Source organism: Alosa sapidissima, chromosome 2, assembly GCF_018492685.1.
Source record: "Alosa sapidissima isolate fAloSap1 chromosome 2, fAloSap1.pri, whole genome shotgun sequence".
Classification (NCBI taxonomy): Eukaryota; Metazoa; Chordata; class Actinopteri; order Clupeiformes; family Clupeidae; genus Alosa; species Alosa sapidissima.
The window spans coordinates 20,445,158-20,471,931 of record NC_055958.1 but is presented as its reverse complement, the minus strand read 5'-3'; the positions used below and the strand labels follow the sequence as shown (position 1 = coordinate 20,471,931).

Genomic DNA, 26,774 nt, shown 5'->3' with positions numbered 1-26,774 from the left:
TGATTCACAAAAAACAACATTCATACTTTATGTATGACATTTTATGAGATGAATATGCAATTGTATATATAATATAATATATATAATCCATACATTTGTGACACCAGTTCACAATCACAACACAGTGGCTCATTAGTTTCCTAAAATCTGGTCCTTCATCAGAATTCACAGAACCTCATAGATTTGGGTCATAGGTTTTTCCTCAGGTCACTAGCAAATGCAATGCTCTTGAGTACATATTTGAAGTCTACCCAATAAATAGAATGTCATCAGTGCATGATTTAGTGTTCACTTTTAACGGCCACAATTAGAGAAAACATTCCATTCTCCTTTTTGGCCAAATTATTGAAAACACAGATTACTTATCGTTCATTTGATTTTAGACTCATTCAGAGTTTGTTTTTCTCTTCATATTTACTGATCATAGCTGGCAACATTTTAGTCAGTTGGTCAAGCTCATGCCCATCACAGGAATATATAAATCAAAGACCTCTTACGCTACCTTTCAGTAGAACCAGTAGCAGACTTACTGGTGAGAGATGTATGTTAGTTCGTTAGACTGACGTATCAAATCGTTTAATGGCTTCATTCAATCAGGGTAACTGGCTGGAATTGAGTCTGCACGATCTTCTGGATGAAAGACGTCCACATTTAGTCCAACAGGGTGAGCATTATTGAGTTTGTGGGGATTAAAGTCACTCTTCCTGTCGGCCCTGGACAGCACGGCAGCCTGAGGTTTCCTCCCAGGGTTCTTTTAATTGGATTTCACTGCAGACCATAAAGTGATCGCTTCCTCTTGGACCATTAGCATGATCTGACAAATGTCTATTCAAGTCCAGGTCATTTTTATGTCCTGTTATGTTAAGGATAATTTAAAGGATTGCATCATAAATTCCCTCAGAGAATTCTATGACACACATAATTATAAATTTAATGTCGTAGGTCTTTGAGTCTTTGAGTAAGAATGAAAAAAAAAAACATCTACTTCCAATAAAATGCTCTTTGACTCACTTTCATCGCTTTAAACTTGAGCAGTTCAAGTTGTGTTCCTTTCTCAAATATTTTCAGATACAGCCTGTGGTTAATCAAATTGAAAGCCTTCAAAAACCGCTCCAACTTCAGCGTCTCGGATGACTACAGCATGTTTGTGGATTCCGAGAAGGCTGTGTTAAAATTCAAATGAGGAAATAGTGTGTGGTAAACAGCCTTAGAAAACATCTCCAGGCTGTAGTATTTCGACAAACAAGACGCAAAAATTCAAGAGGGTGGATATGTCTCCATTTTCTGCCTTCTGTCACATTGAAACCAACTGACTTCATGGAACCATTTTATGGCGGTGAGTTTTTGAAGAGGGCGTGATATCTTGTATCAAATGCAAGGTTTCTTCAGGGATGAATTAAATTATGCTTCTTTGATGCTTTCAGTATAATCATTTCTAGGTCCCGAGAGTTAAAATTCCATCACCTCTGACAGAAAATGCCCCCCCCCCCCCTCCTTCAGTGGCACAGCAACTACATGAGAAGTGCACAGTTACCAACAAAAGACATGGCAAACAAAGTCACATGAACCAAGAATAATCATGGAGACCAGCTCCTTGATGAGAATAATATACAAACGAGTTATCATCCAAATAGTCCAATTGTTTGAATTGTCACTGCTATTCTTCCGAGGAGTTTTTTGAAGCCGTCACACTTCCGGCAGTGCCTTTGAAGGCTCTGAGGCTTGCATGTCTGAGACCAGCGGAGGAAGGGAGGGGGTGTCCGTGTCCGTGTCCGTGTCCGTGCCCGAGCCTGTGTCGTGCTCTGCTCGTGGGGAGGGAGGGGTGGACGTGGCAGTGAAACCCTGCTGCTCTTCTGACTGCTGCTGCTGCTGCTGCTGCTGTTCCTGCTGTTCCAGCTGTTCCAGCTGCTGCTGCTGGTCTGTGAGGCTGCCACTGATGAGGCTCAGCAGTCGGCTCTGCTCCTCCTCTTCCTCCATGTCTTTGGCCAGGGTGTTGAAGCGCTCCACCACGCAGTGCGCCGTCAGCCGGGCCTCGGGGTCGTGGTCCCAGCACTCTGTGATGGTGGCACACAGCAGCTGCATCCCCTGTTGGACAAACAAGGACAAGACAGAGTCACGCCATGCAAGTCATCGCTGGGCTCCACTTGGCTGGACAGACAGGGCATCTTCTGACATGAGATGCTAAAGGTGTTCAGTGTTGGAAAAAGAAAACATGTGATGTAGGAGGCTCTGCCACTTTATACACATAAACACAAAACGGTTTTATGTCAGCATTAAAAATACATTCACATAGGATATCGAGGGAGGAAAAAAAGACATCACAGCATCTTGTGACATGGATCCACACACAATCAAATAAACATGCTCTCCTCTGGGTGTAGCGGACACACACTGGATCATGTGTGTTACAGGTCGTTTGCCTTCAATCTGGGCCCCCGTCCAGGACACGCGATCCACCTACCTGGTGTGTGGTCCAGCTGGAGGGGATGTCAGGCCGGCCCCTGTCTCTCAGCACCAAATCCCTCATGCTGTCCACACATGGCTGCTCACACACTTTGGAGCCGAAGGGTGGCTCGTAGCTCTTCACCTCTGTCACGATGAAATAAAGACAGCACCGCTGTTTATATTAAGTCAAATACATGCGCGTGGAACTTTTTATAGATGACCCTGTTCAGGTTTGTTTAATGTCTCTCTTATTCTTCCATACTAAAGAGGTCACAATGCAGTAATAGAGCATAGCCTGTCCTGTTCACATACTAGACGTGACATGTTTTGCTTATCTATCTTCACAAATATAACAGTCACTTCACTCACTTCAGTTAAACATGACATTTTATAATGTAATCTGACCACTCAATTTTTGATTATGTTTACACTCCGCTGATAGATCAGCAAGATGTGTGGTTTAGGTCTTCTGTTTTACCTCCTATGACATCACAGCGAGAGACCATTTCCCACAGGACCAGTGCCATGGAGTAGACGTCCATCTGCTTGAAGGACTCCAGGTCCTCCAGATTTACTCGAGACTCCAGCACTTCAGGGGCCATGTAACGCGCCGTGCCAACCTGACAGATGGAGACAGTCAGGCATGGACATTCACACAAACTATTGATATCAAGATCACCCACTCTAAACCACATAATCATTGTGTTATTATCTTAGCACTATGAGGTTCCAATGTCATTCTTTTGCGGTAAACTCTATGGATTGCTATTGTTTGAAAATCAATCAGCCATGGATCACTCTGACAGCCAGTAAGAAACTAGAGCAACAGGCTAGGGAATAATGTAGCTGCAACTACAGTAGCAGGACATTGCAGCCTAAATAGCATACTGTCTTGCTACAGCACAGTGTCCCCATTTCTCTCACCTGACCACTGTTGGCGAAGTCATCTACAGTGAGCGAGAGATCCAGCCGCAGAGCCAGGCCAAAGTCACACAGGGCACACTCATGGTTGTCCTTCACCACAATGTTGCTGCTCTTCAGGTCTCGGTGCGACACCGGCACCTTGGGGGCCCCGCAGGGCGTTGTGTCACTGTGCAGGTGCGCCAGGCCATGCGCCACCGACCCCGCCAGCGAGCACAGCTCCGTCCAGCTCAGCACATGGCTGGCCAGGTAGTCCTGCAGGTTGCCCAGCGCGTAGTAGGCCATGATGAGCCAGTACTGCCTCTGGGGGCCCCCCCCTCCGGCCGCGCCGCCACCACCACCCCGCTCCTCCGCCGTCAGGAACTGCACCACGTTCTCGTGCTTGAGGTTGGCGTCGGAGAAGATGGCGCGCTCGTTGTGCCAGGACGCGTACTCCACGGCCGGGAAGATCTTGACGGCCACTGACTCGTACTGCCCCTCGCTGTGGTTGAGGCGCGCGCGCCACACCTCGGCGAAGCGGCCCTTGCCCACCAGCGTCTCCAGCTGGATGGGCAGCTGCTCGGTGTTGTGGTTCAGGCTGTTGGCCCGCGTGGACGACAGGTCGGAGGTGCCATCGTCCCCGAGCAGGGTGAGCTTGCCGGGGAAGTCGCTGCCGTTGGCCTCCCCGGAGCGGCCCTCGGGAGGGTCCAGGGACTGGTAGTGGGTGCGCTTGGGGGCCCAGTCCTTGGGCTGCTTGCCGAGATGCCGGGTGCGGTATATGTAGAAGGCAGCGGTGGCTACCACGGCAACAAGCAACGGAGGCACCAGACTGATTACTACCACGGGGATCACGTCTTTGCTTTTGAGTTTTGAGTAGCCTAAGAAAAACAAACAACAACAATCAGTGCTCTTTAAGTTACATGTGACTATTAAAACTATTTACAATATTGCCATTGTTATGTTACAAAGACAATACTGAACATTTCATTGCATCAAATTCTAAAACTGTATACTTGTCTATGAATCAGTACAATACCAAGTTGTCACACCAATATAAAAAGTGACCTTCCTACAGCAAAGCATACTGGTTGTAGCAGCATTCTTACCGTGGGCTCCCTTGTCAAAGATGAGTTTGTCATTGCACTCCTGATCGCCAACACAGCCACAGACAAACAGTAGTCCGTCATCGGAGGGCTGGGGGATCATGGTGCACTCTGTGGTGGAGTAGTTGGTCAGAACGATGTTGTCCAGGGCCTGCTCAGGGTGGTGGCACAGCGTGCGCACACTGACCGTCTCATTGTCTTTCCTCCTGTAGCACACAAACACTTCCACATGAGCACTTCACATACTGTAATAAAGGGGACTGCCTGCGCCTCTTTTGAAATTCTATAGGTCTTATGTACATGGTATCAGAAATCACAGTCTATGGACTACTTTTGGTTCCTGTGTATGTTAGATGAAAACAATATGACAAATGCAAAAGAGGACAAAAATACTTAAAAATGTATAAAAACCAGCAGGAGGTTTTCTCATTCATGTTAGCGTTTTATCCACAACTTCCTGACTTTGTAACGTTTTATGTATTCTTGAAAGTGATCCCAAACAGCAGTTTCTCTTAAACAACCAGGACAGGCTCTGAGGGTGTGGAGAAGAGGTCATCAGCCTCACATACGCCCACTGGACATTAGAGCCTATTTTGACATCAGCACTGTACAGCTGTGGGCCCTCAGGTAATGGCACCCATCAGATTTGTAGTCAGCAAAACAGACATGATATTTAATAGTATAAACAGAAGCACTATAAAGTCACTGTTTTTGTCTTGGCTGGATATTTTTTATTAGACAATCTCTGTGATTTACTGTTGTATTTTTTATCATAAATTCTGTGCATGCTATGGCAAAGATAAGCAAAGTTTGTCATGCCTGAACCATGTCATATCAAGGAAATTCAAGATGGGACTGCCCTTTTATGCACCCTCTCACCAATCAGTCTCTCTTTTAATGCTGTTAAATATGTTTATTATTTGCTTTCTATTACCACAGAAGGGGAGTTTTTCCCTCTTCTCATTTTTCAAGTCCTCTCCACCCCAACCCCCCAAGAGAAGCAGCTCTCTCAACACCCAGTTGTTTTTGAATAGTCACTCAGAGGTCAGTTTGATTAACTTCACAGAAACGTCCCTCCCAGGCCCCAGAGGGTGGATCTGACCAAGGGGAAATCCTTTGAAAAGGAGCTCATTATAACAAGCAGAGACCCAATATGCCTCTAAATCAACTTACTCTCATTCAATTTAAAACGGCATATACTCACTATATTTGTCACTGAGAAAATGTCTGTCTGGTTAGATCTCACGGAAGCTGAACTAACATCAAAGAGACAAGTGGCTAATTGTTAAGTGAGGCGAAGCACTGAACTCACCCAATCTTATTGTGTATTATTTCAACCAACTATTCCATAAAGTTAGTGATGACATTTAATATTCACAAATTCTCTATTAATCATCTATTAAACCTCTATTAATTGCATGGTTGCAGTGGTTGTCGAAAGATGTAGACCTACAAATGAATGGCATGCCAATGTATGTGTGTAGCAGTGTGCGGAGGATAAACTTACCAGATAGCCACACAGACCTCCTCAGATAGAGTGCAGAAGGAGGTTAAGTTGCAGTTGCTTGTGCACACATTGTCTTCACACACAGGGCTGGAGTAGTCACACCACTTACACAAGTTAGTCCTCATATGTGTGAACGTTGAGGCTTCAACAACTGAAATGAACAGACAAAATACATTTTTCAAATACACAAAACAACCAAACAGGGGAAATAGTTTTGAAAAGAATGAACTGCTGGTAAAATATATAATTTGGAGTAGTTGTAGCTCGATTAAAATAACTCTTCCCAAAATTGTATGAAAAATCAATGACATGTAACCTCAGCGTACAATATTTAATTTGCATTTTTTCAACATCAATCCCTTAAAAAATACTTCTCTCCAATTTCAGAGAAGATAGCCATAATTGTCTGGTCAGTACACCAGCCTTTCAGCATGATTACGGTCTTCAGTTAACAGTAATACCATAATGAAGAAAATGATGATGATTGCCGTGTGAAATAGTGACAGGGATAAAACTCATAATAGCATCTGCAATCAAGATAGCATTTATGGTTAGCCCTCTTGGGTGCAGTGACCCATCTGGAATGCATAAAGAGTTAAGCGGATTTGGGAATGACAACAAGCAGGAATACATGAGTATGTAGCCTATATATTGGTAGAGAGAGCGAGTGTGTGTGTGTGTGTGTGTGTGTGTGTGTGTGTGGTGTGTGTGTGAGAGAGAGAGAGAGAGAGAGAGAGAGAGAGAGAGAGAGAGAGAGAGAGAGAGAGAGAGAGAGAGAGGTGGGGTGTATGCCTGCGGTGCAGTGCAGTAGTGTGTGCATTCCTTCCCACGCATCTTGCCTCTGTTATCCTTATGCTGCCACATCACAACAATATTAATTGTTGATTGAAACCAGATGACCCCCTTTTTATCTCCCTCTTTTTCCCCACTCGAAGAGTGGGGTGATCTCACAGAAACGACTCAAACATTAAAAGAAGCTACACACATATTTCTCAAAGGCTTCCAGATGTTGGTCAATGCCAACCATCAAAATATACACCAGAAAAAAAAAGACAAAGAGGGAGGGAGAGGAGGAGGGGAAAGCCTGGATAAGCAAAAAAGCCCCTCTGCAAACTTTAAAGTAATTAAAATCAGCAGTGACTGCTCCAGAAATAAATTGAAGCCAGAAGCATTCAGCCAAGCCAAGTTCGAAGCACAGCCCCTCAGTGCTTATGGGAAATCCAAAGGCTGCATGCTTACAGGAGGCCTAGAGATGCAGGGCAGGACTCATTTGCTTTTTCTGTTGAGCAACTTTTCCTCACTTGTTATTATTTAGCTGTGCTTTGGTGCCGTGAGCAACTATTGGGAGACCGGAAAACTTGAAAACATAGTATGGCATCATTGTTTTTTTTATGTGGAAAATCAAGGCTCTTCATGGTCCAGAAGGTATGTTTAGGTTTCATGTAAAGGAAATTGAATACTACGTCTCAAATCCCTAACATGGCACATTTCCTATGGCCTTAGCTGTGACATAGTGAAGCCTACATTCTGTAAAGAGTGTTTAGGATGGTCACAACAAGTGAGGGAGAATAGAAAGGGACTATGTTTTAATTATTTTAATGGGAAACTTAAAGAGAATCAAAACTCTTGCTTTCATTCCGAGCCAGCTGTTGTTTAACAGACTGCAGATGTGTGATGCAACCACTGGGTGGCGTCTCTCTCGCCCTCTCAGGCTCTTCTCTCTCCACACACACACACATATACACACACTTCCCAACATGTGTTTTGCTGAGTAAATCAGTACCAGCACCACGAGAACACTCTGCTTTGCTGAGACGGTTTGAATTCGGATGTGTTAACATCGTCACTGCCATCCAGATTTTCCACGCTAATAATCAATCAGTTTAAACATCTCAACCCAAACCAGGGGTGCAGTGATGAGCTCACCCGTTGTGATGAGAGGGGTCGATGTTCTCATGCCATTACTCATGCATACCCCACGGTATCATTGGGAGAGGCCAAATTAAAACTGCGGCAACAAAAGGGGGCCAGCGTCTTGCCACGTCTGAGGGAAGGCACTATTATCTCATGCCAAACAATAAATGGCCATTTATCCTGACACAAAACATTCTGCTCGCTTCCATGAGTACCACGCTCTGCCCTCGCCCCAAGATGAGACCGAGCTCTTGGAACTGCCTCAAGGAGGCCGAGAGATAAACACAAGACGTCTCTGTCCTCACTGAGTGCCAATCAGAGGTTACACACACACACACACAAATACTCTCTCTCCCTCCCTCCCTCTCTCTCTCTCTCTCTCTCTCTCACACACACACACACACACACACACACACACACACCACAGTGTGATCAGGGTTGTCAGCATCATATCCTTTCTTTGAATTAAAACAATATTGCCATTGTGCCACATGATGATGGCAGGGCAGTGAAGGCACCAAGCACATATAACCAATGCCCTTCTGTTCTGCCATTTAGTACTTCTGCGTTGGTTTAAACCGATACAAAATACACTCATGGACTTGTAGCATACATCTGTTTTAAAAGACTTAAGATTCAGATTGATTCCAAATGTAAAGTCAACGATGCTGAGATATTTTCTGAGGAATGGAAAGCAAAGTACACAGTCCATCTTCCAGTATGACATGTCTCAGTATTGTGCAGCATGCAACCCCTCCACTCTGTCCCAGTCCACACAGAAAGTGTCCCTGCATGCAGAGATAATTTGAAGCCTCACTACGAGTTTCCTGAATGAAGTTTCCATGACATGTTGCTCTGACATTTGAATTCGATTGCAGTGTGGCTTTTTCTTGCTTCTCAGTCAACAAAGCTAAAAAGTCCACTGGAAGTGGGCCCCAATCCTTTCTTGATTTGTGAACCTCCATTTGTTTATGTAAACATTTGTACGGCCTCAAATCACAGACGCTTTAGTGCCTTAGCAATCACTTGTTTGTGCTGATTTTGACAAATTCAAGACAGACTTGTTACACAAATACAATACTGTGTATTAAACAGCTCTTGACAGAAATACAAAAATACATTGGCCTAGAGTATGTTAGACTCAAGCAAGCCAATAATTCTAGACTACATAAGTCTAAACTACAAATATTAACAACAACAATACATACAAAAACGAATTTGCTGTTGTAAATTTGTTTACAGTGGCACAATGTGGCACTGAGGGCCTACAGTTTCTAGTATTATCAATTTTGTGTATTCAAACAAATTAAATGTCACATTTACAGGCATGGAATTTTGGCATGTAAATTCTTATTTTCCATCAGTAGGCTGAGCTTGCATTTGGGATCTGTGTAACTACAAAAGCATTTCTGAGACATTGCTCATTTTCTGTAACTAGTAGAGCTCAACATTATAAGATAATATAACCTCGGCCTATTAACATACATGCAAATTATTTCTTGATGACCACCAACCAAACGAGGCCTATTAGGAAACTTTTTGGGTTCGATAATCTGACTCACGACTATGCCTTTACGCATGCAAATACATTTGACAGTGACGATCACAAAGGCCTAAATGCTGTCCTCTGATAATTTATAATAAGCCTGATAGTGATGAGGCTGTAAAAGCATGTGTACAATACAACTGTACAGTTGTCCAGCATGGGAAAGTTCTGCAATAGGCGATCTTGCGCACACAACGCTTTCTTCTTTTTGGAATTCTGGGTAAACTAGAATTGTTAGATTACGCTACCATGACTGCCTTCAATTTATGAAATTTAGAATCTGGGAATGAAGAGAGGTTAGCCGAGCCATATGCAAGGCTATTGATTTTCATAAATGTTTACGAATAGTTTTCAGCTTAGCCTATAAAGACCGAAGAGTCTCTAAACGTTCTCTTAAGCGTATCAAAAGAATCGCGTAAACCTGGCCAATTTGACATTTGTAGTCTACTTCATGGATACACCAAGCCACCTCAGCAAATGCCTACAAACAATGGACACTTAAAAAAGTGTAGACGGAGCGAGGCGAGCAATTGTAATACTCACAGAGCGATATAAGAAGAACAGATGTGAGAGCGAAACGACTCCATCGCCTGCGTCCCATAATTATGACAGAAACAATACACTATGTAGACAAAGTTTCGAAGTTTTCGGTGACTACAAATCTTTGTTTTTTCTTAATATACTGAGAGGATATAGTCGGGGGGACATGCATTAAGGCAGTATGCGCTGCGACAACAGCTTCTTGAGCTGAATATTTTTGGCAGGAGTTCCGTGTAGGCGGATCCAGATGTTTTTAATCCAGCTGTGTGGAGCTAGGGTCCCGCCCAGGAACTGGAGTTCATTAATAACAAATTCTAAACGATTGTATGAACGCAGATTTGTTTATAATGTTTAATACTTAGCTTAGGATGTCATATGAGTGTTTTCAGATGCCCAATCAATTTGTTTTCAAACTTTGTCTAAGATGTTTGTATAGCCCTAGATCAATAGCCTATTGTTACTTAGTATAAGAAGTAGCCTAACTTCTAACTTCTAGAAAAAAAAAAAACTAGGCTATGTGGTTTTGAACAATTAAGCAAGAGTAGGTCGAGGCTATTGGCTGACCTAAATTAGGCTGAAATAAGGAGGACAGGCCTGCAGATGGTCAGTGAGCTCGCCCCTGTACAATTCAGGCTACATGGGCCTTTATCAACAAATCAAAGTTATTTGAAAACATTAAAAACCAGTAGGCCAGTTAAGTGAGATCAGATCATCATGTCAAAAATTAGGCTATAGGCCTACAGTAACTGTCTAATAGAACAACAACAACAATAGGCTAAACCAACCAACTAAAAAGACTAGACCACACTAGACCACAAACAAGAGCTAACATTGAACTAGGTTCATATACCCTACGCCAGGTGTAATGACAATGGTCGCAAATCACCAGGTGACAGAATTATGTATTAAGGAAAAGAAACGCAATCAGAACTGCGCATGCGGTGAGGAGGTGGACACAAGTCAGAATGATGGCGGATACGGGAAGCGACGAAGTAGCGGTGATTGGAAATATCGACCTCACTCCTGGGGAGATAGAAAACAACATGAAAAACACGGTAAACTTTGCCGATACACCACTGCTAAACACAATGGCATGTAAATCAGTTACTTGCATCCTGGCGTGCAGTCCCTTATTACTCGATTTCCTTCACTGCCAGGCCATATTTAGCCCCCGGAGTTGCGTAGCCTTCCGAAATTCGATGCTGCTTGCTAGTTAGCCAGTGTTCATGAGCCGCAGCTGGATCAGCTGAGCTGTTGTTGTTGATGGCAACTTTCTTACTGACAGGCTACGAACAAAGAGCTTTTAGTTTAATTCTCTGCGTTTGGAAGAGATCCATTAATTCACGGTTAACCTAGACAACTTGAGTTAACTTAGGTCCATTTTTGGCGCGGCAACGGTCTTCTATCAAAGTTTGAGAAAGTCTAAAAAACTTACGAGTTTGGCTATCTCAAAGGTCTCAGAGTTTGCTAGTTGAATGAACGTGTCCCCTTTTGTAAATGACACCGTTCGCTTTTTCTTAATAACTTAATTTTCAAAATGCTGTAGAATACTTTAATCTTAAATTGAACTTTACTTCAGGCATATTTGCGTAAAGTAGGCTACAATAGTACACCATCAAAACCCTTCATTTGCTTAAAGGCTGACGTAGACATCCCGTGATCTGTCACACTGGTTTAGAACGAATGGTCAGTAACGCTAATGTTGCTTAGTCGTCCAAGAAATACATTATTGTTTGTACATTATTACATACATGTATTGTTAGTACCGTCTCCAGGCGCCTTTGTCAAGTATTGGGGTTTAAGCAGCCGCAGAATTTTACCTGTAAGCCTATAAGTTTGAGCGTTCTGATCACTGAAATGAGGTAGCCTACAGTGAATACAAGCACTGATGTGGTCTTGATTTCCACCCCCCACCCCACCCCACCAGATGGGTGAAAAGGGCACTGTACTTTTCAGGAAGATGGAGATCAATGTAGCAGAAGCAGAGAAGAGAACAGTGAAGAATGCTGTGAACATGCAGGAGATCTACACTGTTTACCTCATCGAGACACGGTACAGTATTGCTTTCTCAACATTATAGCCTGCACACTGCACAAATGCATCAACATAGACAATTAAGCCAATCTTTCTGGCTGGAATTGATCTATCCTAAGACCCCCCCACCCCCCGTTTTACATTTACATTTACATATGGGACCTAGAATCATGCAATACATGTAATGCAACACATAATGTAGAATTATGCATGTATGTGCTGCTATCTAAGTTTTACAAAAATGCTTAAAAAGTGTTCATATAGTTAATCACTGTTTAAAAGTAGATTTTGATACTAATACATTGAGAAATCTTAGAACAAATTTAATTTGACTGTGTCAGTTTGACAGTATTACTTTCCCACAACATTTTGGTGATATTTTGTGTTGAATTTGGGGAAACCAATTGTTGTTATCGAAATGGTCCTGGTTTGTTTGTTTTCCATGGTTTGGGCAAAAAAACTCTCCCGCTCCCACCACGCGCATCCATAGGGCACCAAAGGACAGAGGGGGCACCCAAATGTAGCCAATAAGTAGTAGCTTAGTAGCAAACTGGGTTTCACTCTTCATCAATAATGTTTACAATGTCAAAATGCACCATGTTACATGCAAGGATGATACTTTTTGGGTTCACCCAATCTGCACCCCGTAGCAGATCTAGCTTTACTCTTGCGTACACAGGGGAGAGACAAAGAGAGTGGCAGTTTCCATCTGGCTTGACATTGTGTATCTCCTTTTTAATGTAATCGTTTAAAGAAATCATGAAGGCAACAAAGACGAGGCTACAGGTGATTGTGATTTGCGAGTTTATCCGTTTCCCACTACTGATCATTTTTAAACTTTGATTGGTGAGAGGGATCTTTAACATACTAGGCTGCAATCAATGTGCTTTGGAACATGGACAAGAATATAAATAGACTAGTCTTCTACTTTGCCTTAGTAGAATGGAATTGGTGAGTCTTCAATAATTCGTTTTCCAAGTTTTTACATGAAGCACATGATATGCCGAGTCGACTGAAATGCATTCCAATCAGATAGCTAGGTGGCTACCAGGCTCATAATTGACTTTTAATTGCAAACAGAAATGTGAAGCAACATGTTATTACACACTTCCATTTCCATGTTTTGCGTATAACAACTATTGTGCATATTATTGTTAATATTGTGCTATCAATGTAGCGCAAACAAACAAGGCTTGTAAACAAGAGTTGGCAAAAGGGCATTATGAGAATGTGAAGACTCAATGCTCTTAAAGTGACAATGCACCATTTATAAGTAAAACAGTATTTATTCATTTATTTTATGAATTATTTATTTATTTATTTATTTATTTTTTGGGAGGGGGGGGGGGGGGGGGGGGGGGCGAGGCAACTCCCTTAGGGCACTGAAATGGACAGCAGCGGCACTAAGTGTCTGTGTACGTAACTTGTGTACATGAAACAAGCTTGCTTAAGACCACGTGATTATCATATTTCAGCCTATCAACAACATCAGTTTTATGTCTCAGCTACACCCACTGCGACACAGTGATGGTAGAGGTCAGGAAAAGGCCACAGCCACACTCAGAACTGCTCCAGACCAGCATTGGAACTGTGAAACTTAACACAGAACATCCCGGCCCCCCCCCCCCCCCCACACACACACACATCTAAAAAGAAGGGGGGAAATAAATCCCCATTCTCCTTTATTGTTTACTTAGGAGGTGGAAATGTAATCAAATAAGAGTTCATCCTCTACTTTGCCAAGATGAGGCATCCTTGAAACAATACACACACAGCGCCTTAAAGTGGGAAGGTAGAAACTCATGACAGAAAATAGCTTGCCTACACAACGAAAGGCAGTCAAAGCTTTTACACAATAGCTAAACATTCTTTCAGCTGTACTCTACCATGGTGACTGTTGTCTTGGTTTGGGAACATGTTGATGAATTTGCATTAGCTCCCCTGCTTTGTATATTAGTGAAACGTTATGGTAACAGTATATGTCAGAAGCCTGTCTGTCTGTGTGTCCGATGCTTCCCTCACCTTCCTTGAGCTCCCCAGCTCCTCAGAGGTCCTCAGAGGACTGCTCAGAGAGAGTCGTCCCACTGTCGGCTGCTTAGAGCGCTGAGCACAGAGCTGTATTGTTGGCCTATCCCATAAAAGGAAACACATGTTTTGGTTGGGACCTGAACAGCGCATGCTATTACACACACACACACACACACACACGCACACGCAAACTGGTCTTTATTTACCACAGGCCTGGGAGAGGGGAGTGTGTTGCGATGCAGGCTCAGGGCAGGCAGTCCCGCAGTTGGAGTGGAGAATGCCCCCCAGCGTCACTGGAGCCACGCTCCCCTTAGTGATTCCAGCATGGATTATTAGTGTAGAGACCATTATGAGCTCTCATTTCCTCCCCAAGGTCCGTTGTATTCACTACTCCAATTTCTTAGTCCCTCTCTCCCCTCCCTTATCCACCCCCCCTCTCTTTCACTCTTTCTTCTCACTCCATCCTCTATCTATCTATCTATTACGACACCCACTGCTCTTCCGCCATCTCTATCTTTCAGACAAAGTCTCACTCTTTCCTATGTCAGTTACAGTGGCTTCATGTTTTGGGGGGATGTTTTTATTGATTTTGGGATTCCTGCTTCTCTGACCCCAGCAGCCAGTGCACTCTTTGAGCCTTCCCTGCCTGGGGCTCCTGGCATGGACAGCTCACGGGAGATAGTCGCCATTTAACTTTTGGCACGGTGTACACAGCCACTTCGGAGGTTTGCTGCTCCCCCAGTCAGTGTAATCGGAGAGCTCTTCTGGAGCCTGCTACAGGGGGGTATTTTCATTTAGGGCGATTAAAAAAAAAAAAAAAAAGCGAGGTTAACATTTTATGCCCAATATTTACCTCAGCAGTCAGCAGTTTGGTATGCTCTCTACTGAAATATTGTCCTGCAATGTCAAATGGATGATGGTAACATCAACAGCCCACCACAGTTTGGCAGTGCGTTGTTTTACAGAGACCCTACTTATTGAATATTAATGTTGACATTTTGATTATGCTATCTGGTGTTGGCAATTAACAGCGAATATTTCTGGAGCAGGTTTGAGGGCAGAGGCCATGGAAGAATTTGAGTCATCTCCTACAGAGAGGGTTCTTTTTTATAAAGGGGCCCTGCATTGTTATTGCCTTTAAAGCAGTCTTCTAGGAGAAGGGAGACCTACAGTACTGTGCAAAAGTCTGAGGCATCTTAGATGTTTTGTTTCAGCAATGCTTTAAGGACCATATTATTTATTTCTCACTGTCTTAATTAGAATATGACCAGAGAACACAGGAAATACACAGTAGGCCATTTTAAATACACATAAAATGTTTTTCTTTCTGATACCAGTCCAATTTCAGTCTCAAGCTACCATTAAATTAGTTGTTTTAGCAGTGTTATAATGACCCAAGGGGGAAGCTCTTTATGGAGCTGTCGTTCCCTACCCAGGCCACTGATGGCCATGCCTGGCCTGCCAGAAGCTACTGGTAGATACAACTATGATGGGGGGTCTCAGCTGCTGACTTGAGCGTGGCTCACCCTAAAACTGATGCTGAGGTGTCAAGAGTCAAGACCAAAGTGGAGGAGCCACCTGAACAGTATTGTACATCTCCGGTGACCCTCTCCATTATATTTCCAGATGGTAATACCAGAGACGGTTGGTAAAGCATATGTTAAGGATCTTTGGTAATACAGAGTCAGCTTGCCTCATCAAGGTTCTTTGAATAGAATCCTTCGGCTAGGCATTTTCCACTTTAGGGCAGCAATGAACTCTTCCAGCTGTATCTTTTCAATGAGCTCATCAATCTGACCGTGTCATCATCTCCTTCCCACTTCTGATACCAATGTGTCAGAGCCAGAACCAGTACAAGTACCAACCGGCTTCAGCTTCCACCTTGCGAGATTGGTCATTATAACACTGCAAAAACGACCAATCGAATGGATGCAAAAGACTAGAACCTGAACCAGAAATGCACTTTTTTCCATATTCTCTCAATCTTCTGGATGAATTCTAATAAAGACAATGAGAAACATATATGGTCACCATAACATTTCTAAACCAACAAATCTAATGGGTGCCTAACACTTTTGTACAGTACTGTACATGTGTAGCCCATGTTATTGTGACAGTATCAAGACAGTTTTGAGGGTAACCTGATTTTTTAGAACGTTAAGACACATTTGTGTTTATGTTGGCTGGGTCATAAACATGACCTGACGTGAGCGCTAAACATTCATTTGTGCAGTTAAGTGCACAAGTTTTCCAATGTTAGCCTTAATCATGAACTGTTTCTTTTGTAAAAAATGTACAACTTTACAATGTACAATTTTAAATGCTGTTTATATGAGTACATTAATACTGAGGTTAGGAATCATCTTATCTTATTTTTTTCCTTCTACACAAAAGCCCAGCAGATGCTGCCTCTGAGGGGACCAACTCCACTCCAGATTCCCTGTGGAGACGCTACAGCGAATTTGAGATTCTTCGCAATTTCTTACTAGTCACCTACCCCTACGTGGTTGTCCCTCCTCTCCCAGAGAAGCGAGTGAGTGAAATCAAACATTAAGTGTTTTCATTTTATTATATGTGGGAATATTATTTTTACTGAAATATAATTGTGAAAGTGTGCTAAATTCCTAAATGTGTCTTTGATATGTCAACAAACTCTTGACATTTGACTTTTTTTAAGAGCAATGTCACTGTAACATTTAGTTTATTCATACTGGTCATTTCCAGGCGGAGTTTGTGTGGCACAAGCTGTCAGCAGATAACATGGACCCGGACTTTGTGGAGAGGCGCCGTGTCGGCCTGGAGAACTTCCTGCTCCGGGTGGCATCCCATCCCATCCTGTCCACCGACAAGATCTTCTTCGCCTTCCTCACTGAGGTAAGGGATAGACACGGGCGGCAGCTGCGCCGGCCGCTGAAGGGGCCCTTTCCTCCCTCCGCTCCACTCCGACGAGTGTAGAGGCCGCACTAGGTCCCATCCCCACCCCCACCCTAAGCAAACACTGAGCAGTAGCCAGACACACTGTACATAAAAGTGGACAGGATGTCCCTCTGACCAGAACAGCAATTACTCATGGAGGACATTACCCCTGGGCCGTCTCTGAAAGTTGTCAGAATGACACCTTTGTCTTGCTCATTATCTCCCTCTCTCTCTCTCTCTCTCTCTCTCTCTCTCTCTCTCTCTCTCTCTCTCTCTCTCTCTCTCTCTCTCTCTCTCTCTCTCTCTCTCTCTCTCTCTCTCTCTCTCTCTCTCACACACACACACACACGCACACATACACACATAGGCATAGACACACTCATACAAACATACTCTTTGCTTCTCTCACACACACACGCACACATACACACATAGGCATAGACACACTCATACAAACATACTCTTTGCTTCTCACACACACACACGCACACATACACACATAGCCATAGACACACTCATACAAACATACTCTTTGCTTCTCACACATACATACATACACACACACACACATTTTCTGTCTTCTGTTACACACGCACGCACGAACACACACTCACACTTACTCCTTGGAATGACTGCTGTAGCTGTGTCATAATAACCTCTATAAACACAAGTCCGTCTTTGTTGGCCTTCAGGAAGGATGAAGACATGAACTAGGATGACGTTCCTCTTCAAAGGCTTTCAGACCAAATAATCTCACTGGGTTGATATCTCCTTTCGCACTCCAATTGTGTTCTGCTTCCTTGAGTGGCCTCCTTTGAAAGTGCTGTCACGTTGGTGATGGTCTTTGTCAAACTCAAGCCACTGTCCTTCTCTCTGTCGCCCCACAGGAAAACGGCTGGAAGGAAATGGTGTTTGAGACAGGATTCCAGGCAAAGGTACTCCATCAGCGCGCTGGGTTTACTCGCTTTAAACCCACCTCCCTCATACATCCTGAGCCTCCTCTGCTTGCCCTGACACTTTTCATCAACTGTGTCTTGCGTTACAGTGGTTTGTCATGCTACTACGGTCTTATGCAAGGGGATGATGGGTGCAGAGTTGTATGTGTGTGTTTTGGATGTGTGTAGTTGTATGTGTGCCAGTGTAGAAAATAATGATCATGTGATGCCGTGTTATTGTAGAGTATAGCTGTGATAAAAGCGTGCTATAATAATGATAATGACTTGAGTTTTGTTAGAATGGAGATCGCAGCACTTTTGTCATTTGCTGACACATATCTGAGTTTTAAATGTTGTTTCAGAGAAATCTTAGAAGTTCAACAGTTCAGAAGTTCAAGCAAAATATTCATGAGCACTTAACATATTCTGGCTGGCCTTCTTTCCCCCTCTCTGTTTCTCCCTAGGCGGATTCAAGGCTGAAGGCTCTGAATGCGACGTTCCGGGTGAAAAACCCAGATAAGTAGGTCGTTCATTCCTTCACATCCCCTCTAACTAGTGTGGTGTGAACTTAATGAATACTCAGCGTTTGTTCAAACAAGATGCAGTGTCATTTCTTGCCCTCTCTCTCTCTCTCTCTCTCTCTCCCTTCTTTTTATTCTTCTGTTTTATCTTCTCTTGCTCTCACTCTGGCTCTTGTTCTCCGTGCTGCCCCTCTCCTGTGCTGCAGGAGGTTTGCTGAAATGAAACACTATGGCGATGAGTTGCAGTCTGTCATCTCCCAGCTGCTGCGAGTTCGAGCAGTGAGTCCACACAGCTGCCCAATATCACAGCTCCTCATCGACACACCACCACTCTTCCTCTACTTCCCTCCCTCCTAGGCGGGTCAATATATGAAAAAAAAACACCTAACCTCAAAAAAATTGATACAAAAGGTTTTTCAACTGATTACGATACCTTTAGATGTACTTAATAACAAATTAAAAATCTAGTAAAATCTGACCCCAGTAAAGGGGTCATTTTCAAGATGGCGTCCAAGATGGCCACCAGAAGCTAATTTGGGATATCTGAAGCATTAATCAGCCTAGGAAAGTGTTTTTCATGTTTAATCAGATTTAGCGGTCACTGAGTCATATATGTCACACTAAAGTATCAGATCATCATTTTCAAAGACTTGTCATTTTCAAGATGGCCACCGGAAGCTAATTTTGGCTATATCTGACGCATTATTCAGCCTAGGAAAGTGTTTTTCATGTTTTATCAGATTAAGAGGTCACTGATGACTCTTCATCTCCACCTTTTTTAGTGTTCTTATAGTAGGACCTGAGGATGCATGATGTTTTCTCTCTCAGTGTCAAAACCTTTCCCTTCTGTGAAACATATGTCATTCCCGTACCGCTCCCTCAGTTTAGCTTTCAGATACTAATTACCGAATGGAATGGAATCGACCTCAATCAAATACTCTTTCATGTTAGATCCAAGTACAGAGACAGTCAACTGTTCTTAATTGTGTGCATTTCTGCAAGACACTCCGCTGTTCGTGTAGAAGATATGGATTACCTTGCACTGCTGCCTGTGGAACATGTCAAAATGAACAATGTGACAATCCACACAAGTTCCTTTCAGGAGGAGTCAGAGGATGATGAATAATGATATAATAATTATTTCTGATCTACTTATGCATATAGTTTAAGATTCAGTTTAATTAGTTCCCCCCTAATGATAGATGCCAACAATTATTGATCTACACAAATATACAATGCATGCCTATACAGTACATGGGACATGGTTCATTAAAGTCATAAAACAGCCACTTACTCGCAAACTCTACTCTACATATTGTAAAAGCATATACCCTGTACATGAAATACAACATTAATCAACAAAATAACATTTTGGCATATACAGTCCAGGGAAAACAAATGAAACACCCTAAAATATATATTTTCTGAAGGCATATAATCTGTAGATAAGATCTAGAACCATTTAAAACATGTCCCATCTTCCTCCATGCCATGAACAATGCATTGCTCTCTATTCTGTATAGGCGAATCTAGTGTAAAGCGGATACATTTTAGCCTATATTGTCCAGGCAAAACAGATTAAACACCCAAAATCATATATTTTCTAAAAGCATATAACCTCTGGATGAGATATAACACCAGTTAAGACATGTCTTATCTTCCTCCATGCATGCACAATACAATGCCCTCTATAATGTATCGGCTAATCTAGTGTAAAGGGGATATATGTTGGCATGTACAGTCCAGGAAAAACAAATTAAACACTCTAAAATATATATTTTCTGAAAGCATATAATCTGTAGATAAAATATAGCACAATTTAAAACATGTCCCATCTTCCTACGTGAATGTACAATACAATGCCCTCTATTCTGTATAGGCGAATCTAGTGTAAAGGGGATATATGTTGGCATGTACAGTCCAGGAAAAAGAAATTAAACACACTAAAATATATATTTTCTGAAAGCATATAATCTGTAGATAAGATATAGCACCATTTAAAACATGTCCCATCTTCCTCCATGAATGCACAATATAATGCCCTCTATTGGCCCTGTATAGGCGAATCTAGTGTAAAGGGGATACATTTTAGCCTATATTGTCCAGGCAAAACAGATTAAACACCCCAAACCATATATTTTCTAAAAGCATATAACCTCTAGATGAGATATAACACCAGTTAAGACATGTCTTATCTTCCTCCATGCCATGGAGATGGTTAATAATCCTGTATTGCATTTGCTCTGTATTAAAACGCATTGATTTTAATTTATGGCTGAAAAAGGTAGAGCATTGAAACATTTTCAATTTTAACATTTAAAATCCTATTCTTGTTTAATTTGACCATCATTTGATATCAATTTCACCCCTGTAGGCTGAATAGTAATTGAGATATAGCCATTCTAACCTGTTGACAGCCATTTTGGCGGCCATTTTGAAAATGACCCCTTTCCCAAGGTCAGATTTTACTAGATTTTTAGTATGTTATTTAGCATGTCCAACAGTACCAGAATCCATAAAAAAAACCTTTTGTATCAATTTTTTTGACGTTGAACCCTATATTGACCCGCCTCTCTCTCTCTCTCTCTCTCTCTCTCTCTCTCTCTCTCTCTCTCTCTCTCTCTCTCTCTCTCTCTCTCTCTCTCTCTCTCTCTTTTTTTCTCTTGTTCACATGTACACACACATAGCCCTGTCAAATGCATACACACACAGAAGTACACATTTACTGTATACATGCAGACACACACAGACACACTCACACTCACTCAGACCCACTCCCAGTGGTTTCTCTATTTTGGAGTGTAATTTTTATTTTCCTCTATTTTGGAGCATAATAGTCTGTTGTCAGCAAACAGCAAACATGCACATTAGTGTCAAACTCTAATTCAGGGAGAGGGGAAGCGTGTAATACCTCTTGGCACGCCCAGCAGCCCAGTGCTTTTTTTCGGATCCTGCCACAAGCTTGCACTTTTTTGTTGTAATTTTGAGTCATTATATCATATTTCTGCACACTGCTGCAGTTTGGAGCACAGGGCTTTGAATGAAAACATGCTAGCTCCTACGTTTCGCTTGCTGACCTCTGCTCTCCACCCTAGAGGGTAGCTGACCGCCTCTACGGAGTATACAAAGTGCACGGGAATTACGGCAGAGTCTTCAGGTGGGAGTCATGTCTTTTGACGATGCAGTGGACCACTTTTTTCCTTATGTATTTGATGTGACACATTACTTATTTTATCTCTTATGTAATCAAACACTTCCCAATAGCTAATCAGCATCGGAAGGTGCTAGCATTGCATTGCATTCTGCCCTCATGCCTTAATCCTCTTGTAGCATCATGGCTTTTGTGGTCAATGTTGGGATACTGCTGAAGTTGCTTCCTTGTGTCTTTATTTGACAGTGAGTGGAGTGCCATAGAGAAAGAGATGGGGGATGGACTACAGAGTGCTGGCCATCACATGGATGCGTGAGTCTCTAGACACACACATACATGCACACACACTCACAGACACACACACACACATAATAGAAATAAAGTACAACACATGCACACAGAACATGGTAACCTAAAGATATACAAGTCAAGCACATGCATATACGTTTGATGCAGAATAAAATAATAAAACTTCCTTAACACACTTCACATCAAACTGGGTAGAATTGGTTGGGGCTTCGCTTCTGTCACTTTGATGATGTTTCGGTACAACCCTGATAGGATTAGTGTGGGATCGTGTTGCAGCTGTTTTGGCTGTGTTCCCCCCTCCACTGGCCACTGCCCTCTCCCTCTGTGGGCTTCTCCCGTTACCCTCCGAGACCTCATCAAGCGAGCTGAAAAATGAAGGTGTTGCCTGATTCCCTCCCCACTCCAGCCCCCCACTCGCCGGGCTGACCGTACATGTGTGTGCCCCCTGTCCAGAGCTGTAAAACACATGGGCTGGAGGGGTTTGGAAGCCCTCAGGTTTCGGATGGAGGCTCTCTGGTAACAAGTAGCTAAAAGGCTTTCAGGGGGAAGGATGGGGGAGTTGGTGGGGGGGGGGGGGGCCCATGGGAGGGTTTGGGTTTTGGTCCTGACTGGCGAACAACCAAAACACCCCCCCACCACTTCGCCACTACCTAACCCACCCCCTAAAACGGCTGCAAAACGGCTAGAATAGGCCTCAGAGATTCACAACGTTTGTGCTGCCGCAGTTACGTTGTCCACATCCCCACTGCCCCGCCTCGGCCTCCCAATCCCCCCACCCCCACCCCCACCCCCACCTGGGACATTCTCTGATGGCTTCCAGATTGCCGCTCTCGCTACCTCGGGGTCACAGGCCACTGGGTCCATGGGGCTGCTGGAGGAGAGCTGTGTCAGCAGCGCGTCTCCACGAGAGACACTTTTAAAGCGGCCCGTCCGTCAACATCAGCTCCCTGGCGTGCCAGTGGGATATTTGACAGACACGTGTCACACTTACTGAAGGTGGTGGTGGGGGGGGGGGGGGGCATAACAAGAATGTAATTGTCATTACCGTTGCAGATTGTGGTCTTCTATTGTTGTCTTTAGCACTTTCTGTTTTAGTCATCAGAGAAAGAGAAACCTGTGATGTATAACAGAGGTACAAGTGTATTTTGACAGGGTTTTCTATTGTAAACACAAGAGATTTTTTTGCTTTTGGCTAACAGTCCTGTTACTGGTAATTAAAAGAGTCTGTTATTTGGCAGTAGTCATTTTATAATGTCTTACCCAGCTGCTCACATTGTGCAGTAACTATAATGTTCTATTACTGTAGCTATGCAGCATCAGTGGATGACATCCTGGAAGAGGAGGAACACTATGCAGACCAACTGAAAGAGTACCTCTTCTACACTGAGGCTCTGAGGTGGGTTTGGCTAGGGATTTACATTTACATTTATTCATTTGGCCAATGCTGTGACTGACTAACTGACTGGTAACTTGATAGCCTCTATGCACACTGTATTGGAGAAACAGTTCCCAGTGTTGTGGTAAGTTGTAATAAAATCTTTACATTTCTTATTTTCCCCCACGCTGGCCTTGCGTAAGCCAAACCTTCTGTGTTTGTGAACTGTAACTACATTAAGTGAGGTTTTATTTTGATAACCCAGTGAGAGTTGTTGGCCAAGGGGACGAGAGGCGGTGGGGCTCCGTGGCCCAGGGGCTCCTGATTAGCCATGGTCGTGGCCGCCTGAGCCGGCGGAAATGGAGGAGCGCTGTCCTTCAAGTGGCCCGCAGTCTGCCAGGGAGCCCGTCGATTCCCACCGGCAGCCAGAATTCCAGGGGCACCAGCGTGTTCGTGTCGTAAGAGGACTCCTCACGCAAGCCCTTATCCCCTGCCAAGGATCCTGGTTGTGGTGTTGGCTCCACTGGTCAGGGTGGTGCCAGACCCCTTGCATCGTTACCATTTAAAATTAAGCCCCCTCCAGCCAATTAATTACAGCACAAGAGCCTCCCTTGTGGCTGTGCATTATCACTGCGTCTCTGGGGCATATGAATGTCCATGAATTAACTTGAATCCATTCATAACTGTATTATGCAATATCTTAAAGGCGCTGTGTTGTGCATTAGTTGCGGGGGCAGATTTGCAGTTTGGTTTTCCTGTAATCCCCTGTATTATGTGACATAAATAGATTCCCACAAACATGCTTTTGCCAAAAGAACACTGCCTGCGTTTTTGTGGTAAAGGACATCTGCAGTCTGTTTTCTCTGTGTGTGTGTGTGTGTGTGTGTGTGTGTGTGTGTGTGTGTCTGTGTGTGTGTGTGTGTGTGTGTGTTTTTTGTGTGTGTTTTTGTGATTGGCAGATGATCCATTGACTGGCTTGTCCAATGGGCTGTGTTTGTTTCAGGGCGGTGTGCAGGAAGCACGAGCTGATTCAGTACGAGCTGGAGATGGCGGCGCAGGACCTCACCACTAAGAAGCAGCAGCAGGAGGAGCTGGCCACTGGGGTGCGTGTCTGTCAGTGGGAGCCCTCCTACAGGGAACAGATGAGCCATGCGCTGCAAGTGGAAACTTCACAGAAAGCAATAGAGTTATCCAAAATCTTTCTCCTCACTCTGGGAGTGAGATATACTGATACATAGAAACTGCCTTGACAAACTTAGTTTATTTCACATAATGCGAAAAATATCTGTGTACATCTGTGAAAGCTGTGTACGTCAGTAAGCAAAATCACTGGTGATCAACAGGATGTCTTAATATGACAAAGTGTGAACAAAGTTTAGGATAAATTTACCTAGCTGAGAACACTGACTCTGAACAGTCATAGAGTTCTTTTAAATCAGGAGAATGTGGGTCTAGGGTTCACTTCCTGAGCTCAGTAATGTAGAGCTTTCATTTCACACTGGAGTCTTACTGGCCTGAACGTCCAGGGGAGAAATAAGTTAAGGAATTTTAAGTTATTGTTTGTTCATTTTGTTTCCTCACCATGTGCAGACGGTGCGCACCTTCTCGCTGAAGGGGATGACCAGTAAGCTCTTTGGCCAGGAGACCCCCGAGCAGAGAGAGGCCAAGATGAAAGTTCTGGAAGGGCAGATTCAGGAGGGTGAGGATTCCCTCAAAGAGCAGAACACAGAGTGCGAGTAAGAGGACACCTCATTTTTCCATAGTTCACTCAAGTTACAAAACTTTTTTCAAACTTGCTCGACTCCTATCGATGTGGGCAAAGCCCAGCTGTGTTTTCAAAAGGTAACATGCCTTTATCAAAACTGTTTACACTAGATTTTGCACTGTGTACATAATATAGTTTTAGTGAAGTTTGAGTGATCAAAAACTCATATTAGTTGTTAATGGCTCCAGCAAACAACTGAGCAATGTTTTGTGCCATTCTCCAGTGTGTTTGTAAAGGGTGCCTGGTCAGATATTGAGAGGTTTAAGGATCAGAAGAACCATGATCTGAAGGAGGCTTTGATCAGCTATGCCATCATGCAGATCAGCATGTGCAAAAAGGTGAGAGACACTACCTTTACACTTGGCCCACATCTGAAACTGTGTAGAGTATAGTAGAAAAGTGAAGAGAATATCACATTTTTTCCCCCAAAGCTTTCATTGTGTCTACACATACCCAGGCTGTGGTCGAAACAACACTTATTTTAATACATAATTACATTTGTGTAAGTTCTGTAAACTCCCAGCACAACACACAGACCCTTGTCATTGTTAGATATTGTTTGTGTCATATCAGAATGATTACAACCAGTTGTGTTGCATACACATCAGTTCTTCCTTCCTCTATCTGTCTCTCTTCCATTTCAATATCTCTCTGTTCTCTCTCTTCTCCTCAGGGAATACAAGTGTGGACCAATGCAAAAGAGTGCTTCAACAAAATGTGATGATTGATCGCATGTCACATTCCAGACCAGACTGGTCAGATAACAGCCCATCTCACCTGTGTCCTCAGAACTGCCATGGTGATTGGCACCCAGATCCACTACCTGGGACCTCCACACCACATTACAGCACCTGTGCTCAGAGCATGAGTGTGTTTCCTAATGTTACACACTACCAATGAGAAAATCATTTTGAAGCAAAAAATCCATTGTTGTATTTATTGTCTGCCAAGCTGTCTGTGGCCTTAATTTAACCAGATGCCTTAGTAGTCACCCATGCCGATTCATTTAATGGCCTCTTTAAAGTGCTTTTACAAGATTTCTTTTGCCAAACATCAAGGACTTGATTTGTCAAGGACAGCTGCCTGAAGTGGACTGATTTTTGTTTCTAGATTTTTATGAAGTTTTCAGAATTGTCATTCAACTGTTGGGTGAGGGTATCATGATGTCATGCTTTCATCATTCCTTTTTTGATGTTTTATTATACAATCTTTTTCAATCAATTTTCCTAATCTTTACCATTTTTCTGTCATTGGCAACACTGAGACACACCTGCAGTTGTAAGTGTTAGCAATGATTGCCTTGCTTTGCCTGGAACACTCTGCATAAAGATAACAGTTTGGTGAAATTCCACTCAACACTATACCCTGTGCATTTTTTTTTCTGTTTATCACCTCATCTCCCCCGTTGAAACAAGACCGGGGTGTAAAGTGATCTTAATCACCTGTACAGAGGAGTCGATGTTCAGTCTCTGATTTCCTGAGAAAACAGTTGGATCTGTGCAGGAAGCAAGGGTTAAGTCTTCATACACGCCATCACAGAGAGAGTGCTGCGAAGTCGGACCACACTCCCTTAACAAACACCCCTGCCTAAGCCTTCCTGAAGGCGAAGGTGTCGGTTCCATCCTCACCCACCGTCAAAACAGAATATACCGGCTTGGCATTCGTCATTAGTTTTCAGTGCTTTTTGAGTACTCTTTGACCAGTTTTTGTGCCAATACGTACACACTTTTGTAACCACACACTCACTTTTATATGGCTTCATTAAAATGAAAATATTTAAACTTG

At 43.3% G+C, this 26,774-nt stretch overlaps 2 protein-coding genes across 3 annotated transcripts; one reads left to right on the top strand and one right to left on the bottom strand.

Moving 5' to 3' along the window:
- Positions 1-19: 19 nt before the first annotated feature.
- tgfbr2l (transforming growth factor beta receptor-like) lies at positions 20-11,762 on the bottom strand. 2 transcript variants are annotated; one of them, XM_042067807.1, is made up of 7 exons: positions 11,391-11,762; positions 5,956-6,106; positions 4,452-4,654; positions 3,370-4,223; positions 2,924-3,065; positions 2,462-2,589; positions 20-2,085 (listed from the first exon to the last, which is right to left on the bottom strand). In XM_042067807.1, the coding sequence occupies exons 2-7, from the start codon at positions 6,078-6,080 to the stop codon at positions 1,687-1,689; spliced, it is 1,851 nt and encodes a 616-aa protein (XP_041923741.1). In that variant the 5' UTR covers positions 6,081-6,106; positions 11,391-11,762; the 3' UTR covers positions 20-1,686. The 2 variants fall into 2 exon arrangements, with proteins under 2 accessions (XP_041923741.1, XP_041923732.1); XM_042067798.1 differs by lacking the exon at positions 11,391-11,762 and adding an exon at positions 9,959-10,812.
- On the top strand, positions 10,880-26,774 carry snx4 (sorting nexin 4). Its single transcript, XM_042067817.1, has 14 exons — positions 10,880-11,010; positions 11,883-12,007; positions 16,412-16,550; positions 16,742-16,891; positions 17,821-17,868; positions 18,333-18,388; positions 18,596-18,668; positions 21,485-21,546; positions 21,787-21,852; positions 23,156-23,245; positions 24,228-24,327; positions 24,815-24,960; positions 25,213-25,327; positions 25,663-26,774. Exons 1-14 carry the CDS (start codon positions 10,921-10,923, stop codon positions 25,708-25,710), a joined length of 1,308 nt encoding a protein of 435 aa, XP_041923751.1. The 5' UTR covers positions 10,880-10,920; the 3' UTR covers positions 25,711-26,774.